The following is a 20,478-nucleotide window of genomic DNA, read 5'->3' on the forward strand; positions in this document are numbered from 1 at the left end:
ATGGAAAAAAAAAATAGTCCTTGACATTTATCAATCTGGAGAGGGTTACAAGGCCATTTTTAAGGCAGTGAACCACAGCGACAGACATTATCTACAAACGAAGTAAACTTGGCACAGAACTGCTTCCACCAAGGTTTATGGGACTATTGCTTCTCCATACAGAACCAGGTTAGTTTGAATACATTTATTCCTTTAACAAATTAAATAATTTCGAAACATTAAAATTATAATTCTTCTCAAAGACTCAAGCTTCATAGGCTGGATGCTGGGGACTATTTGTTACACACCTCCAGCTGAAAAAAATCCAACAAGCCTTGAGGGGTTTACCTGCTGGGGGAGCGGATTTGGGTTACCTGCCTGTCAATCATACAATGAACACATGAGACCAAACAGGGGCCAAAGAAGTAGGTTAAGCGTCCACCACTCATCATCACATATAAGCCGGTAAATGTCTTACTTCATCAGACCTACTTCCCTAAAGTGAACAAAACAAACATTTATCTCTGTATTTATCGCTTTTGCTTGTGAAACTACATCTGGAAGTTTCACAACTTCCAGATGTGAAACTATAAATATGTACGTATTTATAGTATGTACATAAATACATACTATTTGTGTATTTCCTCTACATCATGGTCTGAAGTCTGAACACACTCACAGCAGATATTTCAAAAGGATCAAACAAATTCAAGGACTGCTATCTTATCAGGTATAAACACAGAGAAGCCTGGTTCAAAGGCCAAACCGGCGGGGTTTTTTTGGCTTTCTTTTTTTTAATGCCAAAAAGTTTACTTAAACTGGGCTTACTGAAAGGTTAAAACATGTTAGTTGTTCAGCGGAAGTCTGACAGAAATGAAAATAAGGGTCCAGTAAAAGTCAACACAACTGTTGATATAAGTACTAAACGCATATCCGCCTGCAGCCACAGCAATGTACAGATCCGGTTGGAATGTCACACAGCAATGGTTCAAAGATATTTTAAAACGTTAAGCAATTTTTATAGTTATTTTTCATATTTAAATTATACCTCACTGTTCATATGATGTTTCATAGTTTGCATATGAGACAGGACAAGAATCAAAGAGCACAAATATAAGGAGAAAATACATGCAATATTTATTAAAATTAGTCAAATTAAAATCATTCAGACACACAAGGTGACACATAAACTTTCATATTAATTTTGAAGTGAAGGCATCCCACACTCTTCAGATCCACAATCATGTTCTGCCTTTCTTACAATGTAAACCTGCATTGTGCATTTTAACACTGTAAACAGTGTTTTTATAAAGCGGCCAGCCAATGGCCTGGAGTTTCAGTGGTTTCACCCACAGAGAACAAAAGACCTGTCAGCACGACAACTGCCTTCTGACGTTAGGGGGAAACAGGAAAGTGACTGGGAGGTAAAAAATGCAGGTTCGAGCACACTGGGCTTGTTTGTGCAACAAATCTTGAATCTAAAGTAGCTGGGCAATGCATGAGAGTGTATTTAACTTACAACAAGTTAGAATAGCAGGTAGATCAACAAAAAACCTTACATGATGAGGAAATTTATATTAATTTCCAAAGACAAATGTGAGGTCCACTTAGCCTCTGCTTCACAAAGCTACATAACTTCAGCAAAGTATTTTATTTTATTTATTTTTTTACAAAAGGAAGTTTTTGTTACTCACCCTAAAATTTGACACAAATCCCAATTGAAACATTCAAGCATCATAAAAATGATTCAGTGTTTTATGTTGTGACATAAAACAGACATTCATCAAGCCATCAAAGTTTGTGAATCACTTTCACACGGCTCACTGGTTCATGACTACAGGTGATTTTGTGTTGTGGAAACATAACAACATGGTATTTCCTGCATATGCCACCTTGAGAGCTTCTAGGACATAGGAGACACTGAGTAATCTTTGACCTAGGATCGATGCCTGCTAAGAGTACTTTGACTTCGCATTTTCTAAAACCTACTTTAAATTCAGCAACTATGTTAGATTTCTTTCTGAACTTAACAGAAACATCTATTGTATCCATTTGGGAGTGAATGTTTGCAGTAATGTCAGCAGTATTGTAGGCATAAATCGCTTCTCTTTGGGTAAGTTAACTTCTTAAATCACCTCATTACTAGTTAGTCAACCTCTGTATGATTTTTCTTTCAGTGCGACACCAGACAGATCAGGAATAAAATTGAATAAAACCTTAATAGGATTAAAAACCAATATCCTACTTCATCCTGAACATTGGTGGGTTTTAACATAAACAAAGATCCAAGGACAGTGAACGCTCCTGCAAAGTCGAGTACTGTTGATGCTTCAAGTCGTGTGACTAGGACAAAACTTTTCACTTGATGCAGGAAGGATCCAGGGTTACCCTTCTTCCTGAATTCTGATGTTTTGATGACCTTCTTTAATTTTGTACAATAAATTGTAAAAGAAACAGAAATATACAAGGATATTATTTACCCTTATTTCTCAACTTATTTCTCAACCAATGGTAGATTTACCAGGACCCAGGTCTTCGGTTATCAAGCAGACATATACAACATTGTGGACATTGTTCAACAGCAAGAAACTTTATTTATGTTTATTGCAACAAAAAAGTAGAGATTTACAATTTACTAAAGCTGACACCTGCCCTATAGGGACTAAAGCACTGATTCATGTTAATGTCTTCACATAAACAAAACAATCTAAGGGATTACTTTAAGTTTATCCCCAGTTCTGTTTGTTTAAACAATATTATAAAGAGAAAATCCAAATCCAAACAGTCCACTTATAACGAGTCCATTATGTCTGAAACCAGACAGAATGTCTCAGAGATACAAAGGCTTTGATTATTAGGCAAACATTAGAATGGAAGTTTATGAACTAAAATTAAAGAAAGTGTTAGGAGTCTACTTAGAGTCTGAGCCTATTAAAGAAGGTCTTAGTGTAACTCGCCGAATCCCATGTACTCTGAGTCACTCTGTATGTGTCTCAACAAGATTTTTACTGGAAACTTTTGACTGAGTTTCATCAACTCAATTATTCCTTTAAATGAATCTTTGTGGTGAGTATATGATGTGTAAATGTAATTCATGTAAATCTTTTCCAAAAGTCTTGCAAATAGACATTGGTTCAATGGTATAAAGTTTTAGTGCACCAAAATCAGGCCAAAGTTAACATTGTACCTTTTATCCTCAGCAAATCAAGTTAAAGGATGTATCTGTAGATTTTTCAGCAGTCTACCTTTTTGTTTACATCTGAAGAGTTCGAGACCAGAGGTTGACTTGGACAGATTTAGCTAGTCTGTTCTTAGAGGTCTGTCTAAGGGCAGAACAGTCACATGGTGACTCTGTAATCCTGTCTCACATGCCGACGCCGTTGTTATCTCTTCAGAGCTGACAATGTTCAATGCCAAACATGCTGGTAAGCCTGATATCAAACCATCCACAAACAATGAAGGAGGAAAAAAGGGGTGGTTGATGAAGTAAAAATGTATCAGATCTGCATCTGATGGACACAACTTTTAAAGCATCCGGAAGATCCCGGAATGTCGTGTTTCTGTGACGTAATGTAGGTTATATTTACTAAGCTTTGTCACAGAACCAACTGTCTTGGACAAAGCTGACTAATGCGACCACTGCTCGCTTGCTCGTCTTTGCCCTGGCTGCTAATGCTCAAGAGAGCATGTAAGGCTTAATCCCATATTACTGTGGCTATGTTAAGTGCAAGGCACTGACAGTGACACTTCCAAAGCAGAACCAAGAGGAAAGCAGAGAGATAAACAGCATACCAGCTTAATAAACATGAGCTTGAGTCATGGTTAAAGAAATCTCACAGGGTTCTGGTGCTTAAACGATGTGGCAGTAACATGACGGAACCCTCTCTTTTTAAAATACATATCCTTACGAGGTGAAAAACATACACTATAACGTTTCCGTGGATGTTAGTATTGAATTTAATCTTATCAGGTAGAATTTGTGAGTTGCTGTATCATTGATATTGATTATGATTATTATTAAACTTCAACTTAAAAAATTAGGTGAAATGAAATGAAAGTATAGTTTACAAAACAAAATATGTTCTTCTAAGTTGTGCATCACCCGAATAAAATCACAATTTTTAAACAGGATTTTTAAATATATATATTTATTTAAACAATAGTCATGATGCCAAGATGACATTATTTGCAGCAATTCTCTCCAAAAGTGATATTTTATATTTATATTACATTTTTCTTGCACAATACAGTATACTTACATGGATTCAATTTTTTGGCACAAATAACATAAATTTATAATTTAATTCTACATACATTAAATCAACAAATATTAATGCTACACCTATGGTTATAGAGCTCAAATAATTCTCACACATCAACACGCTTTTCAGATTTTTAGAACTATTTTTTATTGAGAAATTAGTATTTTCTTAACTCATGGCCCCCAATAACTATTGGGAAAAACAAAAATAGTTACATTTGAAAAACTGAAAAGTAAATATCATGAAGCACCTGAAGATGAACAAAAAAAATTGGGATCCAATATATGTGTACATACATCCACTGTACTGTTGCAACAGAGCTCATGTTATCAACTTTCTGTCTGGCCTCATGTAGTCATTTCCATCTGCTCTGGTGTCTTATGAACACTACATGTGAGCTGCATGTAGAGGGTCACTGAGATGAACATGTTGTGCAGGAGAACAGATGGTGTGAATGACACAACTCTGCATGATGTGTGCACGTCATCAGGGTACTATATGTGGTAGGGAGACTAAAATCAAGTGAGACGGAAGAAACCTATAGAAAAAAAATCAATGGAAAGAAAAACCTCTCCTAGATAGAAACTAAAATGAAAAGAGCATATAAACTTAGCAAGTAAGAAAATATGTGTTTGCTCCATTCTCGGACAATTCCAAATAATTAATTGTGCTATTAGCTCTGGTTTGGTTTTGTTTAGTGGACCGGATGATTAAAGAAACAAAGCATATTGGCAGTTTAACAACTCGTTGGTTGGTACATCGTTGTGCTGCTTACTCTTCATCAAGCAGGATGCCCAAGCTGATCATTCAGGTGATTAGTAAGGTTGAGGTCAGGACAACAAGCAGGTTATTTCATTGTTTCCATCACTGAATTCTGCAGGTAGCCTCTGATAAGACCTCTGTCTGCGAGGAGCAAGTGTTCACCTCTTTGGGAGTTTTTAAGTATGGAGTCATTATATTCTTAAAAGGTTGAAGCATCTCATCTTGGTGCAACTCTGTATTGACATTCCCTCCAGTAATGACAAGCCTTGTTTTTCCAGTGAGATATTAGGGGGATTTGGAAAGTTTTCCACAGATAAAACCCACATCCTCAACTCTGCTGCATAACCCACAGTAAACACGTATTTTCCTTGCAACTGCTGCCCTATTTCAGAGGAATCAGAATTTCCAATTGTGTAAGATTTATTGCCTTGAAACATTGTTACAAAAAGAAATAATGGAACAAATACAAACCTAAATCCTTACTTTTCGTATTAAGAATATGACCTTTTCTATCTTTAACTCTAGTACTCTTCCCTCTGAAGTTTACTGTTGTCAGTCACAGGGTTATGACTCAAAGCCAAGAGATCATTCCCCTTGTTTTCTTCTTAAGGTGATGCATTAGATGCATTACAGGAGAGATAAATACAGGCCATTGTTCTCCATGAAGAAAGGGTATTTAAAAGGAAAATTAATGCTTGGATTAACATTGTATTTCAATCACAACGGGCCATTAAGAACACATCTTCTTTTGTCTATGGTGAGAGGATACACATACCATCATTACTGTTTTAAATTGTCTGTGAAGTTAAACCTTTACACATCACTGTGTTGTGGATAATACAATTATAAAGGGCAAAAAGGAGAATTTGACTAAACGCCTGTCAGAGTACCGGTATTGGTGCTGTGCTGACTATGGGATCAGAGTCATGTTAATGGAAAGCATAGTGTCATCTGAATGAGCTGGTAAAAGAAAGAAAAAACAGACTACCCCAGAGCACGGCTCATATGTACAGCCCTGCCTTCAGCTCAGTCTCAGTTTAGCATATTAGTAATGCTATATGTTAATCAAGACAACCCAGCTAAATATTACTGCAGGGCATTTGACCTTACGTAAAGATGAGCTGATGACAGGGTTAGAGGTTAAGCTTCAAATACCAGTAAAGTCATAAGGATTATATTAATTAGGGTTGAGAGGAGTCCGCCGTTCATCCAACACTCAAATGCTCTTCATTAGGGCCACTGCTTCTTCTAGAGTGAATAAGCAGTGGTAAATAACTTGTGACTCCTGAAGGTAATCACAGGATATTTCTGAAGGTAATATCCTGTGATTACCTCCAGGAATTTAACATCAAATCCATAAATCATGACAAAAACATAGTCTCATCACTACATCTTACGCTATCAGTTTTATCATTTTGGAACAATTGATGCCTGGCCTGCTACTTAGAAAACTATAGAATATTTAACTACGTATGTGTTGAAGCACCTGATTTTACTGGACAGGTGTGTATAGTTTTACCTGTAAAGTATATAATGAATATTCAGTAATTGAATATAGGTGCATTCTGGCTGCATTAAAGGTGTAGAACATCTTGACGATGATCAGTGGAAACACCTCAATTTTAAGCTTCATGGCAAATTCTGTGAGTCATTACATAAATGTGGTTTCTTTGTTTTCTACTTTTAATTAATTTGCAAAAACATCATTTAACTGGGTATTTGTTTGAAGAACTTAAAGGAAAGAGATTAATACAATTTGGAATAAGGCTGTGGACAAAGTGAAGTGAAGCGTTGTGAAAACTTTCCAGATGAATTGTGAGTGTATAAAATCCAGGTACACAGGCTCTGACTACAAATATTTATGAAGGAATACATTTAGATCAAGTTTGTTTTGCCACCATGTAGATTGAGAAGAATAATAATGGCACTGCAGCAAAAATGTTCAATGTGAAATTGTTCTTGGGGAAGCAGAACATAAGACCATCGTTTGCTGAGGTTTGAATGCTGTTGCATTGAAGGTGCACTAGTCCCTATGAGAGAAAATAACACCTTCTATGACATACTTTGGATGCTAATGGTTGTTAAAAATTCACACACAAAATAAACTTTAAAACATCATCCTGTTCAAATAATTTTTACATAGGATCATTACAGATCCTTAGCAGAATATGACACTTCGTTCTGTACTATTTCTGCAGCTGCTGTTCACACATGCACTTACCAGCAGGTGATATGGTGCTGAAAATGTGGTCTCACAGCTGGAAACTGGAACATCTGGGAAGAGTACAGAGAATGCTGTACATGATGTAGAAAGTGTGTGGTGAATATCCCAGGCAAAGACAGTTCAAACCAGGGTTATTGTTGATAACAATACCAGATGCACTGGAATATGTCCACATCTGCAGCAAGCAAATACAAAACAAAACTTAGGTCAGAGAGATACCAGTATGAAGCGCAAGTTTACCTTTCTTCGCAGTGCCTTAATACAGAGAGGAAAAGACAAATAAATAAGAGAACTAAATTCAAAATGAGTAAATGCCAAAAGAAAATACCAAAAGTATTGGGTCAGCCATCAAATGGTACAATTCTGGTCTCTGTGTAAAATTACAGAGTGTGGTCAATGAATGCAAGGGCCAACCAGCACTATGCATTGTCACATTGGCTCAAGAACAGTGGGTAATTTTCTGTGAACCGTATGAAGTTTTCAACCAGTGCACAGAGCAATGTCCAGTATGAGAGAGTTTGGTGTGGGAGAACAGGCCTGCACATTATCCTACTTTCAACTCTATAAAACATCTCTGGGATGAGTTGAACTGGAGACAGTAAGTCAGCTCCTCTTGTCCAGGATCAGTGTCTGATCTCACGAATGCATTTATGAAAGAAAGCTCAGATATTCCTATAAACACTCCTAAGCTTTGTGGAAAGCCTTCTTAGAAGAGGTGCAGCAGTTATAGCTACGAAGGTTTAAGTGACATTGTTTTAAAGCCCATGGATTAAGAATGGGAAGTCATTCACCTTTATATGTGTGTGAATCAAACACATAATGTGCAGAACAAATGTATTACTATTTTTTTTTTTTATCACTTACAGTGATAAAGGTCACAGTTCATGTCTAAAACCACTAAAATGATTCTGTCCGCAATTAGTTTTCACAACTCGCTTGGTTTCTCTCAGCCTTGTGGTTTCTTTTGAAGTTGTTAAGTCTTTCAACATTGATTTAAAAACAGATTCTCCAAGGGAAACTGAACAACATCTAAAGCATAATGTCTGTTTGTCTGAAGCAGGATGCAACAGTCCAGATTTTCCCATCCAAGAGTAAAAACAAAGCGAGTGGCTTAGCAACAACTTGTAAAACATTTGGGGAGGAATCTCTGAGTGAAAACTAATTGGATTGTTTATTTCTTGTAAGCATTCAGCGGGCCAGGCTGGAAGCCAGCAGTTTTGTTTTCTAAAGGATGGCGACAGTTTTGAACTTCACCGTAATTTGTCCTAACAGCTGCTCCGCTGCACTGCTGTGATTTGAGCTCATAACACAGGGGGCTCCCTTAAGCCGATGTACAGCTTTGTTATTGCCTCCTAGAGTCTTTGGAATGAGCCTGATGGAGACTACATGGCTGCAAGAGACAAAATCTAGAGCAAATACACAGGCCAGTATCCATACAGATCTGAGCGACATGCAAAGACATGCATGCAGTGTGACTTATTTACATCCTATCCTTCATGTGCAGGGAACTTGTGAAGATTGAATGACTGTGAAACAACTCCTTTCAGACAACATTCCTATGAGTTCAGAGTCCTGGCTGGAGACAACCCTGGTTCACAGAACATGGTGAAGTCTATAATGCAGCCACTCTACTGAGAGGAAGCCTACAAGCTTTGAAAGACTGAGCTTGGAGATAAAATAAGAAATGCTGCCATCTTCAGGCTGTCTATGGAACTCTTCCCTGAAGGTTACATAAGGCAATACGGTGCATCAAATCTCTTATTATTATGCACAGAACTCAACATTTTGGTTTTCTTTGAATCAGAATAACTTAAATTGTTTATGCACCATCAGACAAATCTAGTCTTAAAACTCAAATCAACCAAACAAATTTGGGACAGGCTTTCAGTGTGAATAAAGTTCAGCTTTACAAATCTTAGCACAGAAGGAACTGCTATGTGATTTTTAAATCATCAGTAGCCCAAATCTCTTATTGCTTTTTTCTATGGTGCCCATAAGAATTTACTAACTACTAAGTTAGTTCATTATAATATACATTTTCTTTGTCATATTTATTTAATTTTTTTTGTAACTGGTGGTTTTAGCTCATGTGGCAAAATGTCTAGAGCAACTGTGGAAATATGCTCTAAAAACTAATTTAAAAGAGCACTGTTATTTCTCATAATAAGGGTATAGGTCATTAATTAAAGTAGGGCTGTATGTAAATATTTGATCCACATGTATTATTTTGACTCTGCAAAGAAATGCAAATGCAAATAAATTGCAACTTTAGCATCTAGTTCTTGTTTTTAAAACTGATTAGGTTTATTGCATAATTCTTCCCTGAAAGAACAGTAAAAATAATTAAAAGCTTAAATTTAATATGACAGTCATGCTGACAATTGTAAATAAACTTCTAACCAGTATAGTAAGATGAATGTCTAAGAGACTACTAAAAAATGTGATTTAGTCATTTATGAAGCCAAATAATACTTATGTGTGTAACGCAAGTTCTAATGCAAGACCTTGAGAAAATATATTTACAACAGGAGATAAAAGAAATTGACAGCACTGTTAACAATTTTTATTTTTTTTATTTGCTACACACATAAGGCAAAATGGGTTTGCTGGATAAATAAGCTCCATGTTCAGCTGAAGCAAAGTGCAAGAGTGGATTAGAGGGTGATATGTGTGAAGAGAGAATCCCACAGTTCAAGCAGTGAGGTAAAGGAGAGCCACAAAATACTTTCAAGTAACCACAAAACACAATTTAATAAAACCGAAGACTAACAGGATGTTATCTGAACTAGTAAAGGGAGGAAAGATATTTTTTTAATCACATTGTTCTGAAATGTGAGAATTAGAGCATTACATCCTCTCTATATTGCCTTTTTAAAGCACTAAAATAAAATTTATTGAAGTTTTACATGATACACATGAAAAACGTTAAATTATATCTAGCTGCTGTAGATCATTTTAATTTCATTCATGAATAATGCAAAAGTATTCTGTTATTAATATGTCATCCTTCTTCTTCTTCACAACCAATCTCAGAGATTAATATCAGTACAAACCAGATCACTTTCCTCTTGTTTGGTATGGACTTCCTATTAAATGAGTTAAACTCCCCAACAACCATCTCCGTTCACATATGGTATAATCTGTGCCATACGCTGTAAATAAAATAGAACCTGTAAACATAAAGATGCATATGTTTTTCTTCTCACCTCACTAAAGATTCCCTCCAAACATGATCTTAACATTTCTGCACTAGATAGAGGAATCTGATGACTCCGCTCAGCAGTCAATATTGATGCTAGAGAGCAGCTCCTCCAGAGCCTCCAGCTTCTGATTGGCCTCCTCGATGGCGCTATACGTCTGCACGTTGCTGGCGATGTGGAAGCGGATGTCGTCCACCAGAGGGACAGAGTCCGTCTCCTGTCGCTCCTCCAGCGACGCGGCGTCCTCCTTTATCATCTCGGCAAACTCGTCCTGCTCCACCAGCTGTGGACAGAGGTGGCAGGTACACAGGTGTGAATGCATCTGGAGGAGGAACTGGATGTGTCTGACCTGATCATCTAGAACTGCACCATAACAGCATCGTGGTTCTATTTTTATATTTTACTGTTTTACCTTAAGTAATTTTAGATTCATCATCATTTTATGTTTTTCTCATTTCCTATAGTTGTGTGTTGCTAGCATAGAACGTTTGTTGATTGTAAAACTCCTGAATATTTTGGAGAATTTGTCTCTGTTCATTCCATTCAAAACAGACATGAAACTTCCTAAAGCTTTCATACCCAAAAAGGTTGAATGCAACACAACCAAAACTACAAAGGTACAAAATGGAGAGGGGGAAAAAAATGACCGTCAGCTACTTGAGTCGCTAAATGAGGAGTAAAACCACAGTCAGTAACAACCAGGTTTGAAATCACAGGTAATCGAGCCAAGATGAGGGTCACACACACTTACCCGTTCAATGATCTTTGCCATGAACTCTGTGCACTGATCCTCCAGCCGAGAAAGACGGAAGAGCTTGGCCGTCTTCCACATGTGCAGGACGTTGTCCTCACAAATCGCCTTGGCGAGCGTCTTCCCACAGAGACGCTTCAGCCCTGAGAGCAGGTACATGTCAGCCACGCAGAGCACATCAAACACGCTGTCCATCGTCAGCTGGATGGGGAAGAAGAACCGATCAGCGTTCAAGATGAGCGCATTAAAAAAAAGTGTTGACAATCCCACTGAATACAAAACATCACTGTTGTTTTGAGTAAAAACTCAATAAGCTCCTAATGTTTTATTATTTATTTTGGTGGTAATTTAATAAATGATTTTTAAACTTTTTAATATTATATTAATGTACTAAAACAAAGAAATAAATTTCCTGAAAAATAAAATCCTATGTAGAAAATGGCATTACTTACACTTAAATTTGTCTGATAACAAAATTGGGTTGATGATTTAAAACATTTAAACCAGAATAAAAGGATCGTACTTTTTCACAGCACTTTAAAAGCTTTTGACAGTGTTCACACACACCTCTGTGTCATCAGTGTAGATGTAATACATGACGTGAATAAAGACTTCATGGGAGATGTTGTGCAACGTTATCACCGGGGTACTGGGCTGCGACTGCAGCTGCTCGCCCTCACTGAAGTGGTCCTCCAGTAAGGCCTTAAAATAATCACTGCGCCCACAGAAAAAAGCCTGAAAGCACACATTATTAAAATCTGACATTAACAGAATAATAATTGTAGGGTTTGGATTCATGTTTGTGGGCTTTGAAATTCCTACCTTGTGACATAAGAAATCAAAACCCTCTACTCTGAAACAGATATCAGGGTAAGTAGGGAACAGATCAACCCTGTTAAAGGGAAGTTCACCAAATCCAACCTGGGGAAAGAAAGAACGAGTATGTAGTAGCAGTTGTTCTGTGTTTACCATCCGAATTTCACTGGGTTTAGCGTCTCACTCTTAGTTCAGTGGGAAGTGCACAGTCTGCTAACTGGGCCATCTCCTCTTGGAGCTGACAGGTGCGAGGCTCAAGGCTAAGAACTTTGACACAAGTTCCAGGTTTGTTGGACACTTCAAAATGACAGGAGAAAAAAAAGAGATCATTTCAGATTATAATTCATGGTGAATCAAAGCTCCAGAGGAGAAAAATAGATAAATTAGCAATATTAATTATGAACTACACAATATATTAACTAGCAGTCTTACCAAATTCATAGACCTGTTTACATTTATTCTCCAGTTCTTCCATAAGGTCTGCCATCTTGCACTGCTTAGCGAGTCGCCTGCAGTCTTCCACCAGACTTATATCAATATCCATTCGTCCTGTAACATTATGAAACTAATAAAGTTCACACTTTTTTGTTACGAATTTTTTAAATTAGTCTAATTAGAGTTAATTAGGTTGTTTTTTTTATGTATTTCAGTTTCTATTTTCTTTTGCATCAAAATATAGCATAAAAAAAAATACTCACCAGTATAAAAATATTGAAGAATTGCTCCAAAGGCAGCAGGATTGATCTAAAATCAAAATAGTTTTTGTTCCAATAACATAAAATTTATTCCACTAAACTTGAATGAGACAAATTTATTTATTTAAGTAAAATTCTAAATTACCAAAGGATGTTTGAGGGTTATAAGGTTCTTTCCTTTCCATTTTGTCTCAAACATTTCGGTGAAGTACTCTGAACGTGCGCTGAGAACACATCGGTGAGCAGCAAACATTTGTCCATGAACCAGGAAGTTGACATCACTGTGCTGACCCTGCTCTAACAACCTGAAGGGAAACAGCAGGGGTATGTTTTATACTAAACTGTTTTACCTTCGCAAGCTTTAACAATATATTACTGCTTTTTTTCCTAAGTTAATACCCTAAAAAAAGAAAATCTTCACACTTACATGTGTAGGAAATAGTTAAAATCATTGCGCTGCATGGCACGGACGCTGACACACTTGTAATCTTTGAGCAGGCGTCGGATTGAGTCATTCAGGGAGCCATACACACATCTTTCACCATCGAATGTGTTGGCTTCACACTTGGCCCCTGGAAGTGAATCCACATTAAAAAAAAAAACAGAATCAAAATGTAGAATCCTTCAGCAAACATCCTTTTATTATGAAAATCTCACTTTATCCAGTGAAAATTCAATTTTACCACTAGCCAACAGGTACTGGACTAGCTCCTCATGGCCACAGAGGCACGCATAATACCTGTAGGGAAAAACAGCTCTTTTTTTTAGGATACTTTTATGATAATGCTTTGTAGTGAATAGCATTAGAATAACTGCAGGTCTGCAAACAATATACTTACAAAGGTGTGCTGTCCCATTTATCTCTCACATTGAGGTCCACATCCCTTTGTTCAACAAGGTACCTTAAAGAGAACCATAAGGTCTGATCTGTGAGCATATTCAGTTTACCAACAGTCCTTACCTTCCCTTTTAAGGAGGATAATGACCTTAAAAGGGAAGGAGGGAGGTTTAATTTACAGGCAATAAAACAAAAGAATTTATGAAAAAAATGAATCTGAGACAAACAAAACAAAACAATAAATGCAACAAAGTAATGTTTCTTTGCAAGGACAAAAAAATCTAAGTATTTTGTTTGAAATGTCTATTTTCATTTGTACCACTACTCTGAAATTCATTTCTATAAATGCAATTTCTGTATAATTATTATTATTATCATCACCATCATCATCATTATTATTACTACTACTACGGGTAATGGTCACATCGATTATTTTTTAATGATATGTGTTTAACAGTATGGACTAATTTTATCAGGAGACGGGTTCGTTATTCAGTTGTAGGCCATTTTGTTTATTTTGTCTGGATTCTTTTAACATGGTCAAAAATAAAGTCTTTTCCAAACAACACTTGGCAGTAAAGTAGTACTAAGTCCATATTTAACACTTAATTTACCCATAAAGTAAAATTACATACTGAATAAAATGGCAATATTTTAAAATGTATTTTAATAAAAATGTCTACATAAAAAAATGCATTAACAGCGACTTAGCTGTGCACGTTGTTAGTATTTATCTGATGGGTGAAAATGTCTTTCCAGTTATTTATAAAGCACCTTAAAATAACCGAAGGTCCAGAAAGTGCTGTACATACACACTATCAAAAATCGATACGTTACACACAGTTGAAATAGACAAATTAAGATAGTTAAATTAGAGTAGAACATGCAAAATGCTTCAGCAAATAAATGTTTTAAGACAAAACCCGAAAATGTATCTTATAGAAAAAGGCTTGATGCTATATATCGCTGGAAAATACAGCAATAGCAATATTAAAGACTTTAATGTTAAATATTGCACACACAAACTCTGACCTACAAACGTTAGCCTGACAAGCTGGGTCATCGGCGCTAATGTTAGCAATCTTCCGCTTCTGCTTCTGAGCAAAACATCGTTTAACAGCAGTTAACGGGACAGGACAGGGCTAATTATTATTTTCGTCTGCTTTATCGCACATCTATGCCAGGTGTCAGCCTGATGAAGCAGATGCTTGTGAAACAGTGTTTCTGCAAACCAAAACGACGTTAACAGAGCCGCTGGTTACCTGACTCTACAAATGTCGCCCTTTCTGCAACTACTAAACAAGTCGTACACATCCATGGCCGCCTCGGAGTTCTCGGTCCTCTGAAATGCATTGAGACGGCCTGTCTGCCGGACAGGTGGGTGATGGTTTGGTGTGGCTGCAGGTGGAGCTCGAAGGACGAACAGAAAGTTGACTGTCTCACACCTTGTTGAAAATCGCCGCTGCAGCCTCTTCGAAGCCTCTGTGTTTTCGTTAAAGGGGCCGGTCACGTGACTACCAAGGTTACTTCAGTTGACTTACGGAAATGTCATAACCCGACAGGCCGAGACAAGAACAAATGTGAGATACGTTGTAAATTCTACGGTAATGTTACAAATGATTTCGAAATTTTTGTATCTTTTTATTTAGATACTAAAAGAATATTTTTTACAAGAGTTAATTTAACTGACCGAGTTTTTTTTTCTCTATAATTTGGGAATATTCGAGCTAACTTGTGTAGCTTGAATGCAGCACATGTCAATGCGTTCAATCGTCCTCAAAACAAGATTTAAAAACACAATTGTACAAAGACAAAAAGATATAGGTATAAAATATTGGCTATTTATTGTTTAAATGTATTTTCCGTTTTTATCTTTATTTTTCTTGCTGTCTTGTAAACAATTACAACTGAACGTGATCAGAACATTATGCTCAGCATTTTGCTTGGTGACTTACAGCAAAAGTGTTAACTTCAGCATGTTTCATGTGCTCAATATAGATGTCCCAGCAAAAAAATAAATTATTTATATGTTTTACTTACAGTAAAGGAGCATGTTTAAAATAATTCATGGACATTGGAGAGTTTGAGTGTGTGGGAAAGTTTAAGGTTTTAAAATAATCAAATTAGTCCACACTGCAGCTTTTAATTTAAGTAAGGCAAAAGTATTTCCTTTAATAAATACTTTTGCTTTAAGGGATATTTTTTACTACATACTACATACATGGATGGATGGATGGATGGATGGATGGATGAATACTACATAATAAATAAAACAGTGGTATTTGAAATCTACTAGTCACTTCATTCATTCAACTGAGGCAAGTTTCTTTTTCAAATAGGAGATCTGAAGCTGAAACTTTTCTCGCTGCAGCAGCAAGATTTCTTTCTGCAAGCTCATCACTTCATCCTTCTAACTCCCTGAGAACAAAAATACAGGGAAATTCATTGTACGGGTAAAACATCTGCGACTAGAAAATTGTGTTTTTAATTTCCCTTTTAAGTTCAAATGCATTTACTATTTTTTATTGGCTTTTATTATCAGTTATACTAATAAGTCAAAGTTACCAACTGTATAATCAGTTTTATTTATTTTAACTTCTGGGTTAGTCATGATCAGAAAATATGAAAAATGTGATCAGTATAGAGACAGTGAAGTTCTGCCAGATCTGACTGAACACAAAGGCATGCTGTAGCACTACAAAGAAATAGAAGCCTGTTAGGCAGTTCATTTAGTTCGTGGAAAGGCTGCGTGGAAGGACTGGCAGTCTTCCAGGAATGTAAAAAAAAACACATCACATTTCCAATTCGTTTTCTTTTTTCATTTCTATGTAATAACCTGCGGCAGCAACTTGATTGACAACTACACCATTTTCACAACAAGCTGAATCAATCAGCAGACATAAGAGCCTGGTATGAAAGGTCCCATTTCAGCACAGAAAACATACAGAGCAGAAATAAACAATATGCAGATTTTTACTGCAGTGCAAAAAATTACAAGTTTTTTGACAGACTAACAATAGTTCTTATTATGAGCAATGTCCTGTTCTGCTCAACTTTTATTTTCTTTACAACATTTTGCACCCAAAATAATCTGTTTCTTTTATGAAAGGTTTTCAAACAAGACAAGGTCTGAGCTTTGAGTAGGTCATTCCCTAAGACTTTCAATTTTTTGATAAATCATGTTTCTTTGACTGAAATCATTCAAACATGGACCCAATCGAAACTATTTTTTTATCTTCCAATACTCTGCTTCATTGAGGGTGTCTTCTTCAAGAAGTTCAAGCTGTAGCTTTGAGTTTATAGCACATAATGTGTTTTTATTGCCCTCTCATTTTCTCTGTAGTCTTTAAGTTAAGTAAGGCAAAAGCATTTCCTTTAATAAATACTTTTGGTTTACAATGATCTATGTCAATCCTCAAATTCATTAATGCAACAGCAGCTTTTAACTGAACACATCACAAATATAAACATTTTCCAAGGTAAGAGACGCTCCCAAATTCCATGCATATTTGAACTGCAGCCTCACCCTCAAGCACAACTGCAGAAGTTCAGAGGAAGCAATTATTAAGTAAATATTCATTTAACTTCCTTTTAACACTTTGCAGATGGAATAAATTACAATTGAATTATTACCTGTTGCAGCTCTGCTAACTGATGCTGTAGCGATTCCACATCTTGCCAGCCAGAAAGGAGATGCACTGATTAATTAGTCCTCAACTGGATAATGATCGCTGACTTTGAGCTCCTATTGGAGCATGTTTGCATTAAGTCAGGGAAATATTTAAAAGGAAAAGTCTTAAGCTTAGCATGACATCTCACCATTTTATTTGTCAGGTTAAACTCTTTCTGGAAATTGAAGGCCTTGGCAGAGTTTGGCACGATGGTTGCCAGCAGGTCATCTCCATACACAACAATTCTGCATAAGAAACAAGGTTTCTTATTTAAACTTGTGGTTTTTAGCTTGTGGACTAAAGGCACAATGTCTGTCGTAAGCTCTCTAAAAATAAACCTTGCCTGTCGTAGGTGTGATTATTTGTTGTCGCTGAAGTTGTATCCACATCATCACCAATTAGCCAGTGGAAATTTCTATCACTGCGTATTCGAATGTTTTGCATTTGTTTGTCGGTGACAGAGGCACCATCTGCTCTGAAGTCCCCCAGGATTATTACATTCTAGAAAGAAAGGGTAATAAAAGCAAATTAAACCATTTATTGCAGAGCTCTATGAATTATTGATGCCCTCTGAAATTTACATTTTATCATATTACAAACACAAATTTCAGTGTGCTTATTGGTTGTTTTTCGAGATAGATCAATCCAAAGTAGTGCATTGTGAAGTGGAAGAAAAGTGAGACATGCAACTCAAAGATGAAAAGTGTGGATTGCGATGGTGATCAACCACCACTGCTCTGACGACTTCAGAGAATTTGTGGAAGGGGTTATGATGTTATAACCTCACTTTACTTTATCTTTGACTTGTCTGCTGCATGACTTTGTCTTCATTATACTCTTAGTTAACTAATTTGTACTGAGGTTAAATTACATGTGGATTCTGATTAGGTGATTCCTGATGGCAGTTGGGTTCATTGGAGGGTATGAAAGGAAATGTAGCTCAAATACACACTACACTTTTCTAATTTATTTATTCTTTTTTTTTAAGTTACATTTTTCTTGAGTTTCAGAGCTTTTGCTACTTTGTCTTGTATTATTACATCATAGAGTTCCCAAAATGTTTGTGGTTCACTGATGTGAGGTAAATCTTACATCAGTTAGCACTGATAACACCTTGATGTGGCAGAGTTTGTGTCAAATGAGCTCATATTCTTACATCAGTTTTCCATTTGTCTCTGGCCATTAGGAAGACATCATACAGCTCATCCAGTTCTTTCTCTGAGTCCTGGCACAAACTTGGATCAGCACCAAATCCTTCAGCACTGCAACAAATATGTAACATGCACGAAACTGTATGTGTGTGGCAGGAGAGCGCACAAACCTGACGAACCTGCTATTTCTTCCATCTACTAACATGTCAAAATAAATCTCCTTTATTCACACAGGAGAAACAGACACGGTCATGCAGACATGACTCAGACAAACAGCAGACACCACACCAAGAGCATTAAATCTTGAAACCCTGACACACAGCGCCTCCTGTTTGTGTTAAAAGATGAGCTGCAGAAGCTGACCCGTGTTGTGAGGTTTGAAGTAGAGAATGTAAGGCTCCCTTAAAAATGCATCCACGTCGTTCTCCTGATTGTCTTCATATTGATAGGAGTCAATCAGATCCACCATGTCATCCCTGAAAATTGAATGAAAATGTTTTGTTTAAACAGCTCTGTATTGCAGCGCTGAAACAGTCGAGACAGCGATGGCATTTACCTGTAGAGAAACATAAACTGCTCCTTGTATCTGGTCCTTCCCAGACGGGCGCTGAGCTGCAGGGCATAGTGGTGGGACGTGTTCACCCTGAAACACCCTCAATGTTATTTTTCTACTCACAAAGGCAGTGATATTTTTTTCAGTTTGGCTTAAAGTGCAAAAATAAAAACATACAGTCATCTGTTCTGTCAGAAACAGCTTGATGGAGGCCCCACTCACACCCACCACCTCCAGAACAACTATAATGTCATATTGAGACACAATCTATAAAAGGCAAAGGCTTCTGTTACAATACAGGATCTACTGTGGAATAAAACCTACCCGGGTTCTAACTAATGCGTGACATTGATGGTTTCTATTTCTTTCTTTGAAGGTCTTCATAAAGCATTGAACTGTTATCACTTAATTAGTTTGAAGGATTTTCATTTTCAGATTTAAAACTACTCCTGGCTGCTCTCCAAAAATACAGCAGTGACTAGATTTAAAAGGCCCTTTGTAAATATAGTTGTGATGACGTGATGAGTTGATCACAGGGTCTCTGCTGCCCGATAAAACACATGGGGCTTCTGAAAGCAGCCATGTCTGATTTTTTTACCTTAACAAGAGTTGACAGGACATCTGGGTCTGAAACTTTAGTCTCTCCAAACCTCTCTGCGTTGAATGAAGCGATCTTCATGCCTGACAAGAGAAGGGAAAACAGTTTCCTAAAACATATATTTAAAATTATACTTTTTGAATCCCTAACTTGAATTACCTCTGGTAATGTACACACACTGTATAAATGTCTTCTCCTCAGCAGCAGGCAGTACTGGTCTTCAGCATTAATTTGTATCCAGTTCTATGAGAAACTTGTCTCTACCGGGGTTTTTTTTTTTTCAAAGGTAGACAGATGATTGGTTTGTCGCCATCACGAGGACAAGATGGATCATTTGTAGAGAGCTAGTACATTTTGACAGCAAGTGGCCTGACAGGTTCTATTGTTCAGCTGATGGTGATTAAGGCTGGTTAACTTCAAAGTTACTGTGCAAAGAAGAAATGTTAAAAAAGAAAATAACCTCACCTTCCATCTTAAAATTTTCTCAGTGCTATTAAACTAAGTCTAGACAAGACAGCAAATGTCAGTTCACACAACTTCACTATTGACATTAGAGTATTTTGACCAAATCATCACCCATTCACCACCATGCTTCCTCACTGGTCTGACATTAACCCAATCTGTGTGCCATATAGAAAACTGACAAAACCTCAGTTTTTACAAAGGTGCTCATCCTTCCTTTTGCTAATTTAATCAGCTGCATTTGACTGATATTACTTGGTTACGACTTCCTACGTAAAGTTGCACTACAGCTTTTTATTTTTGACAACATACAGTGCTGTCAAACAGCCTTTGTCCCTTTACATATTTATTTAGTTTTTCTTTTCTTTTCCATTTCACTTAAATGTTTCAGATTATCAAATATATTTTTAAAATTACACGTAGATAACCCAAGTAACTACAAAAGTTGGTTTTGGAGTGATGGTTTTTATTTATTTATTTTGTTTTTAAAAAGCTATCTAGATCAACCTTTGTAAA

At 36.7% G+C, this 20,478-nt stretch overlaps 1 protein-coding gene and 1 pseudogene across 2 annotated transcripts; both read right to left on the reverse strand.

The window, feature by feature from the left end:
• Window positions 1-9,775: 9,775 nt before the first annotated feature.
• On the reverse strand, window positions 9,776-17,178 carry abtb1 (ankyrin repeat and BTB (POZ) domain containing 1). Of its 2 annotated transcripts, none has more exons than XM_028021520.1 (12): window positions 17,161-17,178; window positions 13,529-13,591; window positions 13,347-13,428; window positions 13,117-13,261; window positions 12,835-12,994; window positions 12,693-12,738; window positions 12,427-12,543; window positions 12,179-12,291; window positions 12,001-12,099; window positions 11,746-11,913; window positions 11,179-11,379; window positions 9,776-10,710 (listed from the first exon to the last, which is right to left on the reverse strand). In XM_028021520.1, exons 4-12 carry the CDS (start codon window positions 13,149-13,151, stop codon window positions 10,504-10,506), a joined length of 1,146 nt encoding a protein of 381 aa, XP_027877321.1. In that variant the 5' UTR covers window positions 13,152-13,261; window positions 13,347-13,428; window positions 13,529-13,591; window positions 17,161-17,178; the 3' UTR covers window positions 9,776-10,503. The 2 variants fall into 2 exon arrangements, with proteins under 2 accessions (XP_027877321.1, XP_027877314.1); XM_028021513.1 differs by lacking the exon at window positions 17,161-17,178 and adding an exon at window positions 14,790-15,156 and having other exon boundaries at window positions 13,373-13,428.
• Window positions 15,349-19,776, reverse strand: LOC114147012 (deoxyribonuclease gamma-like; annotated as a pseudogene).
• Window positions 19,777-20,478: the final 702 nt, after the last annotated feature.

Source organism: Xiphophorus couchianus, chromosome 1 (assembly GCF_001444195.1).
Source record: "Xiphophorus couchianus chromosome 1, X_couchianus-1.0, whole genome shotgun sequence".
NCBI lineage: Eukaryota > Metazoa > Chordata > Actinopteri > Cyprinodontiformes > Poeciliidae > Xiphophorus > Xiphophorus couchianus.